This window comes from Sebastes umbrosus, chromosome 21 (genome assembly GCF_015220745.1).
Source record: "Sebastes umbrosus isolate fSebUmb1 chromosome 21, fSebUmb1.pri, whole genome shotgun sequence".
In the NCBI taxonomy this organism is placed as follows: Eukaryota; Metazoa; Chordata; class Actinopteri; order Perciformes; family Sebastidae; genus Sebastes; species Sebastes umbrosus.
The window spans coordinates 26472013-26493261 of record NC_051289.1 but is presented as its reverse complement, the minus strand read 5'-3'; the positions used below and the strand labels follow the sequence as shown (position 1 = coordinate 26493261).

Genomic DNA, 21249 nt, shown 5'->3' with positions numbered 1-21249 from the left:
TTTTATTTTGTACACCGACAGCTGCAGGTCTTCTAAAGAGGGCAGCTTATTAGTGAAATTTTCCGACGACACTGCACTCCTGTCGCTCCTCCGGGGGGCAGAGTCAGATCATGGCTGCGCTCTTCCTGCCTTTGTCGAGTGGTGTGACAAAAATTTCCTTGATCTCAATGTTTCAAAAACTAAAGAACTTGTGATTGACTTTAGGAAAAACAAGGTTAATCCCACTCATATTATAATTCATGGCGAAGATGTTGAAATCGTGGACTCTTATAAGTACCTGGGCACAGTGTTTGACTCTCATCTCAAGTTCGATGTAAACACTGAGTCAATTGTTAAACGAAGCCAACAGAGAATCCATTTGCTGCGGAAAATCAACTCCTTTGGTGTGTGTAGATCTATCCTGTGTACTGTCTACTTGTCTTATATTGAGAGCCTGTTAACTTTTTCATTCATCTGCTGGTTTAACGGTTTGTCTATGAAGGACAGGAATTGCCTAAACAATATGGTGAAAGTCTGCTCCAAAATCCTCGGAGCCCAGCAGAGCGACTTAAACTCTCTCTGGGAGAAACGTGTTCTCCAGAAGGCCAAAAGTATTATTAATCACGACCACATCCTGTCCAGTGAGTTTACACTACTGCCTTCAGGACGGCACTATCTGCTGCCTCCGAGAAAGACAAACCGCTACTCCAAGTCGTTCATTCCTTCCGCCATTAAACTGCTGAACGCAGAGTAACTATCTTGGATGAACAAAAACAATTTTTTTTTTATTTATTTTGAATGTAAAGTTATTTTGCACTAACCATATAATGGTTGTCCGTGTTTGCAATTAGGTACATTCGTGGAATGTAATTTGTAATGTGCAATACTCTTGGCACTTTATTCTATTTATTCCTTTATTCTTTTATCTCGTTTTGTTTTTATTCTTGTATTTATTGTTTTTATTTCAAATATTTGTATTCTTGTACTTTTATTGATCTTGCACCTCCCCATATGCGATCTACTGTGTTCCCTCTGTCATTGATGATTGAGCAGTATGAATGTGTATTATGTCTCGGTGGACTGCAGAAACTGAATTGCCCTTCGGGGATAAATAAAGCTATCTGAAAAAAGAAAAATAATAATAATACAGTCAACAAACCTCCATATCAAATGAGTAGTACAACCGTATGGCCATGAATACAGAATTAAATAATGGTAATAAATAATAACTATTACTTATTTAAACAGTTAAAATACAATTAATTCAATACAATTTGAATCCTGGACCTAGTCTCAGGGATTTCAGGGTCAGAGGTCACAACACCAGAACATTAGAGAGGTTTCTTCTGCTACAGTGATACTAGGGTAATATTAGGATATTTACTTATATACTTACTATTATATATTTACCATTATAAAGTGTCTTCTTTCTGTAATATCTTTTTCTAACTTGTTTTAAAGTTGCCCCGTCTTGGTGAATTGAATAGAATTAAAGAAAGCATAAGAAAAAGAGATTAAAAATGGTGAGGGTTTTGCATGATATGGCTTTGTGCCATTGTATTTAGTGTAACAGAATGAGCTCCGAAATGTATTGTAATCTGTAATATACAAGAAAAAATATTAAAGACAGTGCGTTGGCGCCCTTCAGTGGCTAGCCACCACTACTACAGGATGAACTGTGTTCTGTAATTCAACGAGTGTGCAGTAGAGTGGTGTAGCCGACATTATGCTCTGAACAGAGACATTTTCTCTCCAGCTGTAGCCTACAGCCTGCAGCTGTAGCCTACATCATATATCATACAGTATTGCCTACAAATATCTTCATCATCTGTTATTTGTTCTGTAGCCTAATAACACGTCCAAGATATGTTATCTTATTACAGACACAAAGATTATTATCAAACAATGTAAAGTTAGGACATGTTAGTCCTTGGTTTTAACATTGTCAAACTCATCTCTACATCCAGGGACAATACAATAGTGTCCCCTCTTTTGTTTTCTTCTATCCTGTGTCTCCTGTGTCTCCGTATTTCATGGTCTCTACCGTTGTATCTGTGTAACTCAGCCGAGCCAACCAACCTGGTGACGTCACAGGCTAAAGTACTGCAATATGGCGGCGCTCTTGCCATAAAGCTGCAGGAAAGATGAAATAAAGCTGCTTTTTTTCTTTAATATGCTGACATTTGTCATGTTTGTAATATAATTGTAATAAATTGTAATACATTTTTTATGGAGTGGTCTGCTGGGGACAAGAAGAGACTCGACAGAGTGATCAGGAAGACCAGCTCTGTCCTGGGATGCCCCCTGGACCCAGTGGAGGTGGTGGGAGAGAGGAGGGTGATGGCTAAACTGTCATCCATGATGGCGAATGACTCCCACCCCATGCAGGACACCATCTCAGCACTGGAGAGCTCCTTCAGCGACAGGCTGCTCCACCCAAAGAGTGTGAAGGAGCGCTATCGCAGGTCCTTCCTTCCTACAGCTGTCAGACTCCACAACCAGCAGACCACTTACACACCAGAAACTGACAATAACTGCACTTTACTGGACACTGACAGTGCAATATCATTATTACTCAGGTGTAATTCATACTGTGCAATATTTTCAGGTGGAATTTCATTCACTCTCACTGTGCAATATAATGTTTCCATTTGTGCAATTTTGTTAATAGTCTGTTTATTGTCAATACTGTATAAACTGCTCCTATTTTGATATTTCCTTATAGTTAATTGTTCATATTTTGTTACACTTTGTTTAGATCTTTTTGCTGATGCATCTTGTTTTTTGCACTATCCCCTTTACTGCTGTACACTGCACATTTCCCCACTGCGGGACTAATAAAGGAATATCTGATCTTATCTTATCTAATCTGATCTTATTTTATTTAATCTGATCAAGATTCAAGATTCAAGATTCAAGAGTTTTATTTGCCATTTGCACCTATAAGTACATTGGAATTCTGAGCAGTTTACACGGAGTCAGCCTTAAGAAAAGAAGAAAGGTAGAAAAGGCACAAGGTAATTACAGTACAAAATAAGTAGCACATTCAATTCAACCAAATAAATAAATAAGTTATTAAAATATAAAACGCCCTCAGTGTAGTCAATAAATACACTAAACTACCCTCTGCATAGGAGCGATACCCCAGAATACAAATTTACAGTATATATATATATATATATATATATATATAAATATATATATATATATATATATATACAGCTCTGGGTCAAATTAAGAGACCACTTCAAAATTATCAGATTCTCTGGTTTTACTATTTATTGGTATGTGTTTGAGTAAAATTAAAATTGTTGTTATATTCTATAAACTACTGACAACATTTCTCCCAAATTTCAAATAAAGATATTGTCATATAGAGCATTTATTTGCAGAAAATGACAACTGGTCAAAATAACAAAAAAGATGCAGTGTTTTCAGATCTCGAATAATGCAAAGAAAACAAGTTCATATTAATTTTTAAACAACATAATACTAATGTTTTAACTTAGGAAGAGTTCAGAAATCAATATTTGGTGGAATAACCTTGATTTACAATCACAGCTTTCATGCGTCTTGGCATGCTCTCCACCAGTCTTTCACATTGCTGTTGGGTGACTTTATGCCACTCCTGGCGCACAAATTCAAGCAGCTAGGCTTTGTTTGAGGGCTTGTGACCATCCATCTTCCTCTTGATCACATTCCAGAGGTTTTCAATGGGATTCAGGTCTGGAGATTGGGCTGGCAATGACAGGGTCCTGATCTGGGGGTCCTTCATCCACACCTTCACTGACCTGGCTGTGTGGCATGGAGCATTGTCCTGCTGGAAAAAAACACTCCTCAGAGTTGGGGAACATTGTCAGAGCACCAAAGAAGCAAAGAAGAGCCAGGCTGAGGTTTGTACTTGGCTTGATTCACAAAGACAAATCTGCCCGATTCCAGCCTTGCTGAAGCACCTCCAGTTCATCACCGATCCTCCACCACATTTCACAGTAGGTGCGAGACACTGAGGCTTGTAGGCTTCTCCAGGTCTCCGTCTAACCATTAGACGACCAGGTGTTGGGCAAAGCTGAAAATTGGACTCATTGGACTCATCAGAGAAGATGACCTTACTCCAGTCCTCTATGGTCCAATACTTACGGTCTTTTGCAAACCTCAGCCTGGCTCTTCTTTGCTTCTTTGGTGCTCTGACAATGTTCCCCAACTCTGAGGAGTGTTTTTTCCAGCAGGACAATGCTCCATGCCACACAGCCAGGTCAGTGAAGGTGTGGATGAAGGACCCCCAGATCAGGACCCTGTCATGGCCAGCCCAATCTCCAGACCTGAATCCCATTGAAAACCTCTGGAATGTGATCAAGAGGAAGATGGATGGTAACAAGCCCTCAAACAAAGCCTAGCTGCTTGAATTTGTGCGCCAGGAGTGGCATAAAGTCACCCAACAGCAATGTGAAAGACTGGTGGAGAGCATGCCAAGACGCATGAAAGCTGTGATTGTAAATCAAGGTTATTCCACCAAATGTTGATTTTCTGAACTCTTCCTAAGTTAAAACATTAGTATTATGTTGTTTAAAAATTAATATGAACTTGTTTTCTTTGCATTATTCCAGATCTGAAAACACTACATCTTTTTTGTTATTTTGACCAGTTGTCATTTTCTGCAAATAAATGCTCTAAATGACAATATCTTTATTTGAAATTTGGGAGAAATGTTGTCAGTAGTTTATAGAATAAAACAAAAAAATGTAATTTTACTCAAACACATACCAATAAATAGTAAAACCAGAGAAACTGATAATTTTGAAGTGGTCTCTTAATTTTTTCCAGAGCTGTATATGCTCCATGACCATGTTAAAAAAAATAAAAAAAAAATCTGATCAATTGTTCATTAGAGTGGAAATCCATTTAGTAAACCAGCTGAACTTGGTTGAACACTTCACTTCCACTTTAAATCCTAAGGTCCTGAATGTTGTGATGTTCACTAACAGCTGAATGTAGAGTTCTATATCCGGTTGATGTGAGTGAGACAGACCGGGCGGAGTTAAATTACGTCATGTAGTCGAGCTCAGCGTGATGACGTCTGTGGTTTACGTACGCACACGTAACCCGCAGTTGCGCAACCGTCCTGCACGTTGACATTGGGACAGTAAGCGGACAGTAAGCGGACACAGGACACAGGACCGTCTCTGAGCTGAGCTGACTTCTCTTCCAGGTTAGTGAGACGTTTCTCTCTATATCTATAACATGTTTGTCCTCCTGTAGAGGACGCGGTCAGACGGACACTAGACGAGGCGTCCTGTAGAGGTTGTTAGGGGCTCTGGCACCAGGCTAGCAGCTAGCATGTTAGCTCTGATGCTACCGTCCACCGGGAGGTTACTGAAGGAGAACCTCTGCATTCATATTTAATGTTTGTTCTGTTGGTTCTGTTTGTTAGCCACAGAAAGACACTTCACAACCAGTCTGTGCACTTAGCTGAGACACATTGATCATGAGGTGATAAGATGATGCTTCTCTCTGCCTGTGTTCAAACACACTTTGCTCAGATAAGAAGTGGTTTGATAACTACAGATGAGCTCTCCCAGGTCTGTCAGGTGACTGAGTATTTCCATACAGCTCTTCCCTCTCTGCCTCCATCCATGTGCTCACACTGTTCAGGCCTGTTCTACATGGCTTTCTCTTGCCACTCACACTGAGGATTTGAACCTGTCTAAGCATCCAGGCCAGCTCTCAGTAGTTGACAGGTTTAGATACTGCAGACTCCATCCAGTCCCTATATTGAGGTCCAGTACCTAGCTCCAGTGATTACACCCAGTTATATATATATATATCATAATATAATAAAGTGTATTGACTGTCTTAATGTGTTGTGTGTTTCCAGGGCAGGATGGGAGCCTCCTTGTCCACACCTGCTGCTCCTACAGTCAGGGCAGAGGCCATGATGGCCGCCCCTCCTCAGGGCTGCCCCATGCACCAAGAAGCCCAGCCTGTCAAAGGTGCTGCTGCCTGCAGAAGGGAGGAGGCTGTTCACTACCATTTTTTAATAATTAGTTGTTCAATTTGTGTTAACATATTGCAATTTGTTTGTCTGTATCTGCCTTTCTTAGTGTCTCCACCTGCAGAGTGTCCCATGCATCAAGCTCAGCCTGTAAAAGGTATACATTTTAAAGTCAATGCTATTAAATCATTTGTGACATGTCTGTATCACTTTATTAGCTTTGTTTCAAAGGGCTGGTGCTACTGCTCCCTGCTGTCGCCTCTTAAACATTTGACACGTTTAGATTTTCTTTTCTTGACTGCTTTCACATCTTTCATATTGTTGTATTGTTGAAATTCGGGAAGGTTTTAGGCTAGTACTAGCCAGGCTTTTTTTACCCACCATGCCTCATTCAGGTGCTCTTGTCTCCTGCAGCGTCTCCTGCAGTGTCTCCTCCATCAGAGTGTCCGATGCATCGACCAGAAGCAGGTCCAGCTCACCAGGACCGGGCCTATGAGTTTGTGGAGTGTCCCATGAAAGCTGCAGAAGGCATGAAGAGTGACATCGACCCAGCAAACATGGTACCTGCACCGCTTTAGTGTAGGAACAGAGGGAGGGAGTGGGCGCTGGGTGGATGGAGAAGGGAGTGATAGTATAAAAAGCCAAGCAGAAATGAATAAATGTGTGATCTTGAAAGTAGTGTCTTTTGACTAAAAGCACCATTTGGACAGGATTGCAATTTACTAAGAATCAAACCAGACGGAGCTGTTCAACCTTTGACGAGATAGATAACATTTGTAATGTTTGTAGGTGTTAATCGCTCACACAGCAGTTACTGAGCTAAAACCTCTTTAAACATCTCTTGAAATATACAACAAGCTAGACATTTTATTAAGGAAATGATTTTACAGCTTTTAGTTTTATTGATAATATGACTATCATGCTTGTTGGGGATTTTAAAACTTCAAAAGTCACACAGTATTAAATGGCTAAGCCAATTGAATTTCCCCTCTGGGATCTTCTTCTTGCTGTCTTTAAATTGAAAAGCATGTCACTGTGCTGAGAGCGGAGGCAATAGAAATACTCCCAATCTCGCTTTCAGCACCATTAAAGATGAAGTGTGTTTGTGTTGTTGAACCATCTTTACTCCCTCTGTGCACAGATGCCTCCTCCTAACCAAACCCCAGCTCCAGACCAGCCCTTCGCCCTCGCCCTCGCCAGAGAGGAGTCCACCATTCCCCGCCACAACGCAGAGAAGAAGTGGGTTTATCCGTCTGAGCAGATGTTCTGGAACGCCATGCTGCGGAAAGGGTCAGTCCATACTTTATGGCTTTCGCATTCTAGTTCATCACCAGATGTGTGCAGAAATGTAGCACAGATTGTTTGGGTTCTCCAGCATGTAACATCCCCCAATACTCTTTAATTCTTTTTCTTTTTTTGACCACAAATACAAGCATTTATTTGTGCGTGTGGGTTATTTCTGACTTTATGTTTGAGTTAATGCACGTGAACTGTACGCGTCTTTCGTTTGCATTATCTATCCTCTTTTTTTTTTTTTCTTTTTTTTTTTATTGTGTTATAAAGTGATTACAAAACAAGTGAAGACATTGAATGAGGCTAGATGGTCATATATGACATATATCTACTCTTTAACACATACAGACATCCTTCCTTTTATGTGTAGAGCATAGGGGGAGCAAAAAAGGAAATAAATGTGTAAATACTGTATTATATATATATATATATATATATATATATATATATAATACAGTATATACACATACACATATATATTAACAATATGAATAATAATAAAGATGATGGTCATGATGATAACATCAATAACAATAATAATACCAACACTTACAATAATAAGTGAGATAAATAAATAAGTAAATAATAACAATAATAAAGAAAAAAAAAATACTCTTTAATTCTAATCACTTACCTTTTAGTAACAAGGGAGGAAAGCATACATTCAAGATTATGGCGCCACAGGCAACACAGTTTGGTATGGTTCGGCACAACACGGAAAACAAAAGAAACGCATGAGTTGACATTTTTGACATTTTTATTTTGAAAAATGTACACATGAAATGGCAGCTCATTGGCCATACTTCTTACTGTAATAATTAAGCCACTGGCAAATGATCTGAAAGAGTAATTTAAACAATACGTAGATAATGCTCCATCTCTGGTGATCTGAGTGCATCTCTCTCTCTCTGTCACTCGACCACACACTCGCTAAGCACTCATTACGCTACGCTACTCTGATACCAACGCAATGTGTACTGTAGGTAGACTGTTTGAGACGCAGTAAACTCACTATCGATAAGGCTGCAGTGTGAACAACAAATCTGTGTCGAAATCGGCAGGATGAGAGCGAGTTAACAGGAGGTGTCATCGATTTACATTATGATGCCTTCAGGATATATTCAGTAAAGATGAGTACTGGGTGAAGGTAAATTATAACGTTATCATGATGTGTTCGATTGTAATCTCGTAAAATGTAGTTTTTGGTGATAAACTTGAATAAATCCAGTTGTTTGAAGGAGATGTTTTCACAGCAATGTAAAATAGGATTGAGAGGGATTATGACCTGTTTAACTGCCTAACAAAAACCCGTATGCAAAAGGTAATAAAGGAGTGGATGTTGAAGTACATGCAGCTAGCATTGGATTTATTGTTTTACTGTTGTTTTTTACCAATGTTTTCATGTGCGACAGAGTATGCATCACAACTAAACACAGTCTTTATCTGAATTAAAGGGGACATATCATGTAAAACTCACATTTTTAGTGCTTGTGCATATATATATATTTGGGTCACATGGAGACTCATTACAATATACCGTCCACAGCTTGAGAACTGCCTTTGCAAAGGCACGCCATATTTTTCTCACCAGCCAATCAGAGCTTTTCCAGCAGGGGCTCTTAAAGACACAGGCACTAAAACGGAGCATTTCAGACAGAGGGTGAATACAGGTTTATTCAGACAGACAGGAAGAGAAAAAGAAAGTGTCAAAGCATGTAAACATGTTGTAGTAGAAAACCCCAAATACAAGTATGAACCTGGGATTGAGCAGGATATGCCCCCTTTAACAGTCAGTGTTGTTGGTGCTGCAGGTGGCGCTGGCGTGAAGACGACCTCGGTGCTCAAGATATGACCAACATCATCAATATCCACAACCAGAACAACGAGCAGGCCTGGCAGGAGATCCTGAAATGGGAGGCCCTGCACGCAGGGTGAGTTTACAAACCGTAGAACTGTCTGCAGCTTTTCCATTCATTGGAGACAAATGTAGAATCATTATTTTTGCTCACTCAGAAATGTTTAAAAATTCACAATAATAAGTTTTTCCATGAAAACAACAAGAAACATTAGCATCAAATAAAAATAATTCTATATTATCCATCAACATCAAACAGCATGTTCTATAAGTATCTGCCTGTACATCACAGTATTCCAGTTATGTGATGAGGATGGCATCTTGTGTTTTTCTTGCAGTGAATGTCCGTGTGGGCCGACCTTGAAGAGGTTTGGTGGTAAAGCCAAAGAGTTCTCCCCCAGGGCTCGCCTCCGCCACTGGATGGGGTGAGCTGCTTGAACTTTAGTCCACGATTGAGATGTTCACCTCACAAATGCAGTGCGTTTGTGTTATACTGTCAGAGTCCTGTTTTTGTGCCAAAACGATAAGATTTCATTTGGAAGTTATCAGCGAGCAGTTTCATTATTATGTGGCATGAATCAACAACATGAGGAAAAAAGATCTGGACCCTGTCATGTGATCAGTTGGTGATGATCTTGAATACTGCAGCTGTTTGATGTCAGAGACCACGGATATTAATAATTAACGGTTTAACTGGCAATAAGAATTTTGACCGATTGATGTGTTAAGGTTAAACAGTTAAAATAAAAACAAAAAAACACTGCATTGCAACGTTCACAGCTATAATGTATCTGATAACAATGCGGCAATTTTCGAATAATAATCGACTAATTCCCAGTGATTTTTTGAGTAGTTGCGTTAATTCGTAACCGGGTCATGATACGTGGAGAGACGCTGCTTTTGTGTGTTTCAAATGTATTTTTTGGCGCTTTGAGCACCACAAGCCGAGTGCCATTTAGTTCCATTGAGTTTCATGATACTGGAGAGAAGGCAGACATCTCTGCGGCCGATAGCTCCAACACTCGGCAACAGGGGACAGCATGTGACAAATGAAGACATAAACAACGTCTTATTTCAATGAGTGAACTTCTCTAATGCTTCTTCTCCTCATTAGCTACGAGCTGCCTTTTGACCGCCACGACTGGATCATCGACCGCTGTGGGAAGGAGGTGCGCTACGTCATCGACTACTACGACGGTGAAATCAACAAAGAGAACTACCAGTTCTCCATCCTGGACGTACGCCCCGCCTACGACTCTTTAGACGCCGTCTGGGACCGTATGAAGGTGTCCTGGTGGCGCTGGACCTCCTAAAGGACTCGAGACACATAAGCGCACACACACACACACACACACACACACACACACACACACACACACACATACATATAGGTCACTGTGTGAATTCAAACACATGGACTGTGACACTGGCGTTCCTCATTTCAGCTCTGTACAGGATGTGTGGTGCTGTGAAAGAAACCATAAACAGGACTCATGAAGAAACAGAGCTTGACTCTGTTACTATGTTAGTTGTAGCAGAAGCTCACTCCGTTAGGCTGCATGAAGCTTCATCTGCTCATCGTACTGATTTCAATGGAAAAATCTTGCTTTTGGGTTTGCATTGCAATTCGCAGGTCAACATGTACATCTAAGCTAGTGGAAGTGTTTGTCAGACAGGTCACATGTGGCTCAGACTGCCTTCACTCTGCTCTCACTCCAACAGCCTGCCCACTGTAAGGAACAGGAGGAATACTACTACTACTACTACTACTCGGTAGGGCTGTCGCATTGAAGGAATTCCCCCTGCAGTGACAATGATTGGCTCAACAGGGCGATATGCGGTGTTATTGCAATTTATTTATTTCGGTTAAATGGTCCAACCAGGAGATTAGAAACGGTTTAAAGTGTCTGCCACACAGTATTTATTATTTTTGTAATGTGACTGCCATGGAAATGAACTTTGAGAACTGTGGCTTACATATGTAAACAAAGCCCACACACTTACGATTGTGTTTTTGCAGAAATTATCCGAAAAAAGTCTCCCAGTTAATAACCTTCAGTATGAGGATGATATTCTCCAGCAGACTGAAGCGTGCTCAGAGCGGTGGGAATGACTCCGGTGGCAGTTTGAGTTGAGAGCAGAGTGACGGGATCCGTGCTTCTGGGGCACAGTGATGAGTTTCAGTTTTGTCAGGGTAACCCTCGTTGGTTAGATGGGTTTGACAGGTTACCATGACGACTGGGTAGTGGGTTATGGGTGTTAGTCTAGTTTGACCTACATGATATATAGCTATATTTTTTTAAGGAAGCAGGATGGATATGAGCCTCGCTATTAAACCCTTTCCTCCTCTTCTTCTTCTTGTTTTGCCGAGTCTGCCCTGACTTCTTCAGTTGGACGTCAGGTGCAGACGACAGTAGCTTGTTTGGAGGTTTGCATACTGTATCATTGTTCTTGCAGCATACTTCATATACTGTATTACTTTCCTATTTCATAATGGGTATAAAAGCTCTAAAGTAAGTTTAAAGTGAATTTATATCCTTGGGTTTAAATCTTTGCTTATAGTGTAATTATCTTAGTCAGAATCCAGTTTCAGATTTTGCTTTGTCATTTTTGTTGCGTTGATTTTTTCTGATTTGTATTTATTGTTTGATGAATGAGTGTAGCCTTCTGTGGGAATAATCTTGATGCTTTTGTTCCCATTTTACTAGCTCTGGTAGTCAACTAAACTATCAATAAAGCTGGTCATCTTCTGCCTCTCTATAATATTTGCCTTTCTCTTGGAAAAAAAAATCATTACATTTTTGTGTACACTTCATGTTCCAGACCTGGCAGCAGGGACTGGCTCCACTTCAGACACTAGAGCATCAGTGAGGTCCAACACTGATGATGAGTGATGAGGTCTGGCTCTCAGTCGGTGTTCCAGTGTACTGGGCCAGTGTTGTGTTTAAACAGGAGAGGGACAAACAAGGACTGTTGTTTAGTGTCTGGACCAAACCAGGAAGGACAGCCACAGGCCTCCCTGTCCATATACTGTATATTTAGCACCATCTGCTGGACACAATGCATCGTTACAGTTCTAAGTATATTATATATAAGTACATTTCTGTATTTTGTCTTGTATCAGCTGCCTAACGAACTAAACCCAGATTAATCAGTTTCATAAAGAACACTCAGAACAGATGAGAATAAACATGTCTGATTTATTTCATGACTTTGAAACAGACATGAGACATCAAGCACCGATCACATCAATTCACATGAACTAAAACTGACATGTAAAGACAAAACTGTGACGTTCACTGCCGCAGAGCATTACATAGAATACATACAGTTCAATGCACGACCACTGTCATATACAACCTGTTTTAGATAGCTGGTGAGCTCACACTCTGACACAAGTCAACAATTAGGGGGATCTATTGGCAAAAATGGAATATAATATCAATAAGTATGGTTTCTTTAGTGTATAATCACCTGATAATACGAATAGTGTTTTCGTTAGCTTAGAATGATCCGTTTATATCTACATAGGGGGCAGGTCCTCTCTCCAAGGAGTCCCCCATGTTGCACCGCCATGTTTCTACAGTAGCCCAGAACGGACAAACCAAACTCTGTTAACTTTTCCTGCTTGGGCCGGAGTCCATAACGTTACTCGCTCCCGTCGTCGTCGCTGCCGCTCTCTCTCTCTCTTGCATCACTACTCACTTCCCACGTACACCATGGATGTATAAAGAGAACAGGATACAGCGTCGGAGGCGGGCTTCCGTTCATTCCTGAGTTGCTCAGTGGCACATGAAGCCAAAATGGCTCGACCGCCGAGTGATAAAGTACCCGGATCAACCGGCGATGTTCCGCATCCATTGGGCCCATAGAGCAGGCGCAGTAGAGTTATCTTTAACTCCGCTTCCCTGCCCTTGCTCCAGCCTTGGTCTGGGTCTCATTCACATGAACTGAGGAAGAGAAATAATTCTTGATTCAGCTATTAGTGCATTTTACAACTTTTAGGTCCTAATGATTTAAATAAAGAGATGATGAATAAAGATGTTATTTCACCGTTTGGCCACTACGAACATTTGTATCCGAGCCCTCTACTCTTACAACAACTGGCTCAAGAGAGGGCTGATCGCGTGTCTGCGTCGGCCACCGCAGCTCTCATTTGGCTCGCTTGGCACACAGGAGAGGCTTCAGTTGGTTGCAATCTCCTCACTGGACCTTTAAGTACTGAAATCTAACGTACATGTGCAAGACGCAACATGACATAAAGAATATCAAGTATCAAATAGGACCCCTGTGAAATATTTAAATTCCAAGAAAATAAGATACAATTCTCTATTAGGATTTATTTATTAGGATTTATATATATATATGTATATATATATATATACATATATATATATGTATATATATATATATAAATAAATGTGAGCTTTATACACACCTCAAACAGCCCTTTTGTCATTTGGACAGAGAGGCTGATGAGCTTCTTTCAGCCATGTTGATGCAGTTTTGAAGCTGAACACAAGAGGGAGGTGTTTCACTAGAATTGACACGTTGGATTTGTAGATCAACAGCACAATGAAACATCCCACATGAACAAAAAAACACATTTCTCGTCATGATTCTCCCTCTGATGGCTCGCATTAGAGTGCACACCACCTCCTGTGTGTGACTTCATCCACTTCACAAATCTTAAGGAACATTCTTCCACCTTCTCCTGTACAACTTTTATATCTTTGTGTAAAGTCTGTGAAGGCGGGGGTCAGCAGTTATAGGTTCTACCATGAGATAGTTTTCAGAATAGTTTGTTTTGGGGGGAAGCCAGGATCTTACAAATGCAGGCCTACATGTTTTAATATGTCTTGTTTTTATGTTTTTTGCTCTTAGAGAAAAGACAGGAACATACAGAAAAGTCCTATTTTGTACAGTGCACCTGCTTTTAAGAAATACTTATTTATTACTTTTTAAAATGCATCAGATGTGGTCATGGTTTTTATGTATTTTCGCACATATGCTGCTCGCAGGTGAGACACATTATGGTCTACTGTACGTCCTCATGGTCAATACATCATTAAGACTCTACTGGTTGGGGTTAGCTGTGTGTCATGCCTCTACAGGTCTTCTGTCTTTTTGACTCTTCTGAAACGTCATCAGTCACAGCCCAAGTACTGTCCCAATAAGAAATCCACATCTATGGTCCAAATGTTTCCTGTATCCCAGCATGCATTTCACATCTACCAGTGGTGATGGCGGAGAACGTGAGCCAGGCTCATAACTATTCTAATTTTTGTTGTGTCACTAGATTAAGTTTTAACATTTAAGTCATTTAGATTTTGGATATGCGGTCGGTGTATCAATATAAAGCCTATTAGAGAACGTGCTCTGGTTTTCAGTGATGTGAGAAGCCGCCAGCTGGGTGAAGTCCTACAGTCTCTGCTGGTTACCTGGCAACTGCTCATGGCCAGGAAACAGTCCTGATCATAACCCCCTGTATAAACAACAAATTGTTGTTTTTACATTCCAGTTTTTGAGCTTAAGTAAATGAGACATGATGTGTTCATCAGCGAGCTGCTAGATGGACCTCGTTACCTTTGGACTGAGCCAGGCTAGCTGTTTCCCACCGCTTCCAGTCTTTATGCTAAGCTAAGCTAACTGGCTGCGGATGTGAAACAGACGTAAGTGAGAGGCAAGTGAGCTGATATGTGTTGGTTCCCCTTTTATAATGTACAGTATATCTATATAGCTTTATATCTATATCTATATCTATATATATCTATATATATAGATATAGATATCTATATCTTGAATATATAGATATAGATATAGATATATATAGATATACTCGATTCTGATTGGTCAATCCCAGCGTTCTACGGTCTGTTATTTCTTTATAGCATATGCAGTTCTGATGTCGGACTCTATCGGACCGCTTTAGTGTCAAAGTATTGATTTCTTCAGTAGGTAGCCGTGTAATAAGCGGGATAATGTACAGCTAACGGGTCATTGTTGTGAAATAAACCCCTTCAGGGTGAAGAAAAGCGCTTCGCGTCCGGCTTCATTTCACATCAATGACCAGCTCGCTGTACATTATCCCTTACATATCAGGGCTGTCAAAATTAACGCAGTAATAACGCCTTTTTGCAAATTCGTTTTGACACCACTAATTTCTCTAACACATTAACACAACTTGCAATTTTTAGGTTGTAGCAAACTCAGTTTTAACGCTCCAAACTTATGGGTTCTATGGGTACTCACGAGTTTCCCCTTTACAGACATGCCCACTTTATGATAATTGCATGCAGTTTGGGGCAAGTCATAGTCAAGTCAGCACACTGACACACTGACAGCTGTTGTTGCCTGTTGGGCTGCAGTTTGTCATGTTATGATTGGAGCATATTGTTTTATGTTAAATGCAGTACCTGTGAGGGTTTCTGGACAATATCTGTCATTGATTTTTGTCATTAAATGATTTCCAATAGTAAATATATACATACTTTTACATAAAGCAGCATATTTGCCCACTCCCATGTTGATAAGAGGATTAAATACTTAGATCTCCCTTTAAGGTTCATTTTGAAGAGTAAAAAAAGGTGCAACGATTAATCGCGATTAGCTATGGACAATCATGTGATTGGGAACATTTCTCCCTCTTTAAAATGACTTTTGTCTCGTTACTTTGCCTAAACTTGCACCTGAACTGTTATTCCTACTTCAGGAAGTTCTTTTCTGTCTGTCCTCAGATGCCTTGAGACAACCTCAAAAAACATAAAATAAGCAGCAACTCAATGCTCCCAGTCTAAAGCGCACATATGGCTGCATTGAATCTGTGATCAGCTGTGGGTTATTCATGTAGGTGGAGAGAGGGAGAGCTGGAAGCACAGTGAGGGCGGAGAACACAACATGTCTTGTGGCTGCTGCAGTGCATTGTGGTCTGTCAGCGGAGCAGCAGGTCTCTCTGCCTCCTGACTGATTGATTCCTGTCTGTGTGATTGTTGAATGTCAGCGCAGGAGGAAAAACATCTCTCTTTAAATCTCAAGGGGGCTGACACATGACATTTACCGTGCATGTCGAAGACAACATGATGTCTCCGCATGACGTCTCATTGGCTGTAATTGGCCAGTCATCCGTGGGAATGAGAATAAAATGGATGCGTTATACGTCGGAGATTGCTCTTTTGGGTGGATTTCTCCTTTAAATACATGAAGTGTGTGGGTCGACCACAGAGCCGTGCGCATGTTGCCTGAAATAATGTGTGCATGTTGATTTCCCGTGTGCCAGATAGCTGCACAGCACACAGCAGATGTCCAAACAGCCCCTGGCATTCTGTGTGAAAGTCCGATATTTTATCATATCTGCTCTCTGCAGTCCCTATTTCCATACCAAAGAAGGGCCTTTCAAGCACTGTGTCTGCCACCGGCCACCCGCTACCCCACCATTACCCGGCTCTGTCCACATGTGCGCTCGCTATCAGCGCCAGGCATCGTCTTGTTAGACAGGTTTGCTGTTTTACATCGACGGGGCGTTTGTCTGCTAATCAGTGTGAACATGCAATCAGTCAGATGTCTGTTAAAAGTGATTATTTCAGCTCGGTATATTGATTTGAACCAGCCTGAAGAGGAGAGGCCTACATTCGCTCGCAGGTTAATCTCAGTGGTTATGATTTGGACATGTTTGTCTAAACGAAGCCATTAAAGTAAATCATGAAGCTGGTCACATCTTAGAGGATGTAGTATCTTTATGTAGTGATGGGAACCTGGAGCAGAGCTCACCACAGCAGCCATCATTAAAGGAACATAGAAATGTAATATCATTACCAATAGATAGAATATGCTGTACAGCAGCAATCCCTGGACGTATTTTGAACTGAGTTTCCTTCATTTAAAACATAACAAGCAACTTCAGCCAAAAAAGCAGCAGAAGCTGATCAGTTATAATAATATTGTTTTGTGTTAACGTGATTATAGAAATTGATTAATCTCAACATAATATCAGAAGACATCTCATGATCAATACCCTGAAACGGTCATGTACGATAGTCATCTAGGCTATTATTAGCAGACATAATAACATAATTAAAGCTGCTTGGCTGTTTCTGCAACTACAGTCACTTTTGACTCTCCCAAATAAAAAAAAATAAAAAATCAGCTTCTATGAATTTTAATTTTAACCATCAGAGTATGTAATACATATAAACAGGTACACAAAATTGCATATAGTGGCTAAGATTTCATCACTTGTTCTTACTAAATGGCCTGATCACAACATAACAATAATGGTCATTTGATACATTTTCGTTTTTTTTAATTTCTGTAATATTTTAAGACATTTAAATTCATTTTCATCAAGCTTTGTACATCATTGTAAATATTGATAGAAAAACCTTTTTTTTTTTAAAATAGGGGATTTCATGATTTTCTCGACACCCTGATAAATGTAGACAGTAACCACAGATGTCAATTTTCATACACAAAGAATATAAAATATGTTGTGTTTTATGACAGATATTGCAATGCTAATGTCTAAAGATATGCGATACTGCTGTAAGGACATGCTATTTTGCTAATATTGCAGATAAATAGCAGCTAGCGAGGTCTGCTACGTTAGCTTTGGCTCTTAGCGTCTAATATCCATGAATTCAACAGTAATATGAAGTTATTTTTAAATGTTACTGAGCTGTATGCTAAGTAGAAGAAGAAAAGGTGTTCTTAACCCACCTATGTGGGCGGCCCAACCTGTCATCCATGTGCTCACCTGCTAACTTCTGTTTCCATGGAAACTAGATTTGTTTGGCTTTGAGTAAAACTTTTAGTACAGCATTTGTTCAGTGTCGCGGTAAGGAGAAGTGTGGGACAGGTTAATTTAGATAAAAAAACAACAACAAATAAATGATGAGTAAAGAAATAAATCATTTTAATATGGTGTTAAGTAATATGTATATGAAATAATGTCATACTGTAATTGAATTAGCTCATTTTACGTACCTTATCATTGAGACCACAGTTATGGGACATGGAGAAAAGTGATGTTTGGACCCATAAAATACTTCAGAAATTATATTAAATCACATTATTTAGTATTAGGATAAACATGAATCCATAACATGCAAATGTTTTCACAAAAAGCCCATCTAGGGTACGCACCGCTGTCATCATCATCGTCACTTTATTGTATAATAAATCAGTAACCCAATGATAGTAGTTAATAAGTTATGTTTTGAACACACCTGATGCAAGTCAGCAGCATCAGCTGGTTCAGGTGTGTTAGAGCAGAGAGACCTGGAACAGGTAGGGGGGTGGGGGGTCTGGAGGTCTGGAGCTGGGAACCCAGAGTCTAACTATCGGCTAGAATAAATATTATTAATGAAACATTATTTAAAAGTCTTCTGAATCTGCTCTATTGATTTACAGAATATGATTTTACATGGCAAATGACGAAAGCGAAGGCTGTGATATGTGTCAATAATAAAATAATTATTATAGCAAGTTTTGTTTAGGTGTTATCTATAATAATAATAATGGTCCAAAATTATGAAAAATGTCATAGTTTTAGGTCAAAAACCTTCACATTTTCTTGGGGGGAGGATCCCCTAAACCCCCACCCCAAATTCTTAGCCTGTGAATGGTAAATGGACTTGCATCTATAAAGAGTAGCTCTTTTCTAGTCTTCTGATGACTTTCATATTCTGTTTACTGATAAGGAGGGCACTCCATTTAATATTTGTCGCTGTCCATTGATGCGGGGTTCTGAATAAAAGTTGCTGTGGCATATTGTGAAGGGAGGGAAGGGCCTCCAAAACGTCAGTGGCCCCGGGGCCTCAAGTCATATTAAGGCACCTCTGGCCTTCAAGCTACTAGTTTAGGCATTTTAACATCCGAGTTAGTACCGTGGATGTATTAAAGGGGACATATATCTTCTCATCTTCAGGTTCATACTTGTATTTTGGGTTTCTACTAAAACATGTTTAGATGCTTTAATGTTCAAACAACACTTTATTTTTCTCATCTTGTCTGTCTGAAAATACCTGTATTCACCCGCTATCAGAAACGCTACGTTTTAGCGAATTTCAACGGAATTGCAACAGAATTGCGTTGCTAGGAAACAGCTTGGGTTCATGCTTACTTTCTGTCAGCTGATGTCATTCACATCCACTGCAACAGGAAATAAACTGGGACACATTAAGAATGTTTATGTTTAAAACTGTGAAATGGTCTAAATATTGTAGATTTGTGACATCACAAATGTTCAGAAATCCTGACGGCTTGTTTCAAACGCACAGTTTCTGAATACGGGCTGTGTGTATTTCTCTGTGGATTGAGTGTTTTGATACTTTCACAGTATTTATATATCACTTAACCCTGCTTTATACTATAAAAGACATGAAAATCTCACTTTTTACAATATGGCTCCTTTAAGGAGAACTGGATATCACGTTTAAAGATGGCACCCCGATCTGTCCTATGAAAGTTGCCGGTTGAGAGCATGCACGTCTGAGACATCTGAGCCGGCTGACATCCTTTTGGGATAAGATCATTCAGTCCTATGGCTCTTTCCATAGCAAATGTTATTATATTGAATGTATAAAATGTTGATAATATAACGAGTCATTTGGCAGGGTTTGTGACAGACTCATTTTATTCAGCCTTTTACAGACGACTCCTTTCCATTTACTTGGGAGAAAATGCTCTTTGGGCCAGAGTGCGTCACGTGATGAACGTGGAAGCTGCGGTATGGCGTCACACTTCTGTTGAGTGAGACAGGTGGTCATTGGGGGGGGGGAACCAGCCCCAATTAGTTACTGATTGACAGAAAATCAATAAAGTAGTAATTGTAGCTTTTGGACCTGATTCTTTGCTTCCACCCTCCTATCTGGCATTTAGTGCTCAGTGGCCACATCACTGCAGGACTTTATTATACACAGCTTATGTGGTGCTGTCTTGTGTTTAGCAGCGTATGTTGGCTTTGCAGAACAAACACACACACGCACGCACGCACGCACGCACGCACGCACGCACGCACGCACGCACGCACGCACGCACGCACGCACGCACGCACGCACACACACACACACACACACACACACACTCTGCACAGATGATATTAGTACTGGAGAAACACAGTATGTTAATAGACAGGCAGACATACGGAAATGCTTGCTTTCTGTGTCACACACACTCCCACATACACCTAAGTCACCATGAGTGTCTTGGTCCCGCCAAACAAAGAGGCGGGGGGGAGTGGGAGGGGATTGAGGTTACCGCTCCTGTCTCTTACTGAGAGCTCTATTTCTTTCATTGCTTCTCCTCCTAATCAAGGTTGTAATTAGTGCTCGCCAGACAAGCGCTTTCTGCTTGAGCAGAAACAATGGCTAACGGTGATGTGAATGGACACCGGGTGAATGCGCCGCTCATCATGCATGCATAGGCAGAGAATAGGGGTCATAGTGACAACAAATTGGAATATGAAAAAAAGAAAATACAGTACATTAATGAATAGTGGTGTGGTGTGTAGGGGAGGTATACAGTATGTTAGGCCTTGTCTAACACTACAGGTATTGTTCGCTGTCTAATTACTGTACCTAGGACCGCTGCCGGAGCAGAGCTGCTCTCCATGAGGTGAGCTCTACTTGTTTGGAGGTGTGTGCTGCGTATTCACTGTTTTATAAAGCCCTCTCTGGATGATATGTGGTGTAGAAAGAGATGTATGATTGTACACGGAGCCCATCTCCAGAACACCTTTAACATGTCAAGTGCCCTGTTCAGACCTGGCATTAGACATACGTCTTGGACGATCTGATGACGAGTGGACAGCTCTAACCCCCTCAGTCCACACCTGGCATTAGAGTGTGTCTTCACATGAGTGACCACTTGTGATCAGATCTCATTTCTCCGCTCTTTATGCAAATAAACACATACTGTAGCTACAGCATTTCTGTTTGCAAAGATGTGTTGTTGTTTTCTTTGGTAGGAGACAGCAGTAGTAAAATCAGGTACATTTTATGAACATTATTTTTGTAGGGATGCACGATATGGATTTCTTTCAGCCAATACAATAACTGATAATTACCTTCTTCTCATGGCTGATACCGATACGATAACTTCACATTTTTGTATTTTAAAAAGAAGTTCATAACCTGTA

The 21249-nt window shown here is 40.4% G+C and overlaps 1 protein-coding gene and 1 long non-coding RNA gene across 5 annotated transcripts in view; both read left to right on the top strand.

Annotated features, from left to right (window-relative positions):
- Positions 1-11879, top strand: part of LOC119480408 — a 19929-nt gene extending 8050 nt beyond the window's left edge. The window contains exon 2 of the long non-coding RNA XR_005204920.1: positions 10449-11879. This is a non-coding gene — a long non-coding RNA (uncharacterized LOC119480408). The remainder of the gene's footprint in view (positions 1-10448) is intronic.
- Positions 5030-20193, top strand: LOC119480403 (cytochrome c-type heme lyase). Of its 4 annotated transcripts, XR_005204919.1 has the most exons (9): positions 5030-5185; positions 5852-5966; positions 6078-6125; positions 6371-6528; positions 7110-7258; positions 9073-9192; positions 9455-9541; positions 10231-10497; positions 20171-20193. XR_005204919.1 is itself a non-coding variant. In XM_037756576.1 (8 exons), exons 2-8 carry the CDS (start codon positions 5858-5860, stop codon positions 10427-10429), a joined length of 858 nt encoding a protein of 285 aa, XP_037612504.1. In that variant the 5' UTR covers positions 5030-5185; positions 5852-5857; the 3' UTR covers positions 10430-11879. The 4 variants fall into 4 exon arrangements, 3 of the variants coding, with proteins under 3 accessions (XP_037612504.1, XP_037612505.1, XP_037612503.1); XM_037756576.1 differs by lacking the exon at positions 20171-20193 and having other exon boundaries at positions 6383-6528; positions 10231-11879; XM_037756577.1 differs by lacking the exon at positions 20171-20193 and having other exon boundaries at positions 5038-5185; positions 6395-6528; positions 10231-11876.
- Positions 20194-21249: the final 1056 nt, after the last annotated feature.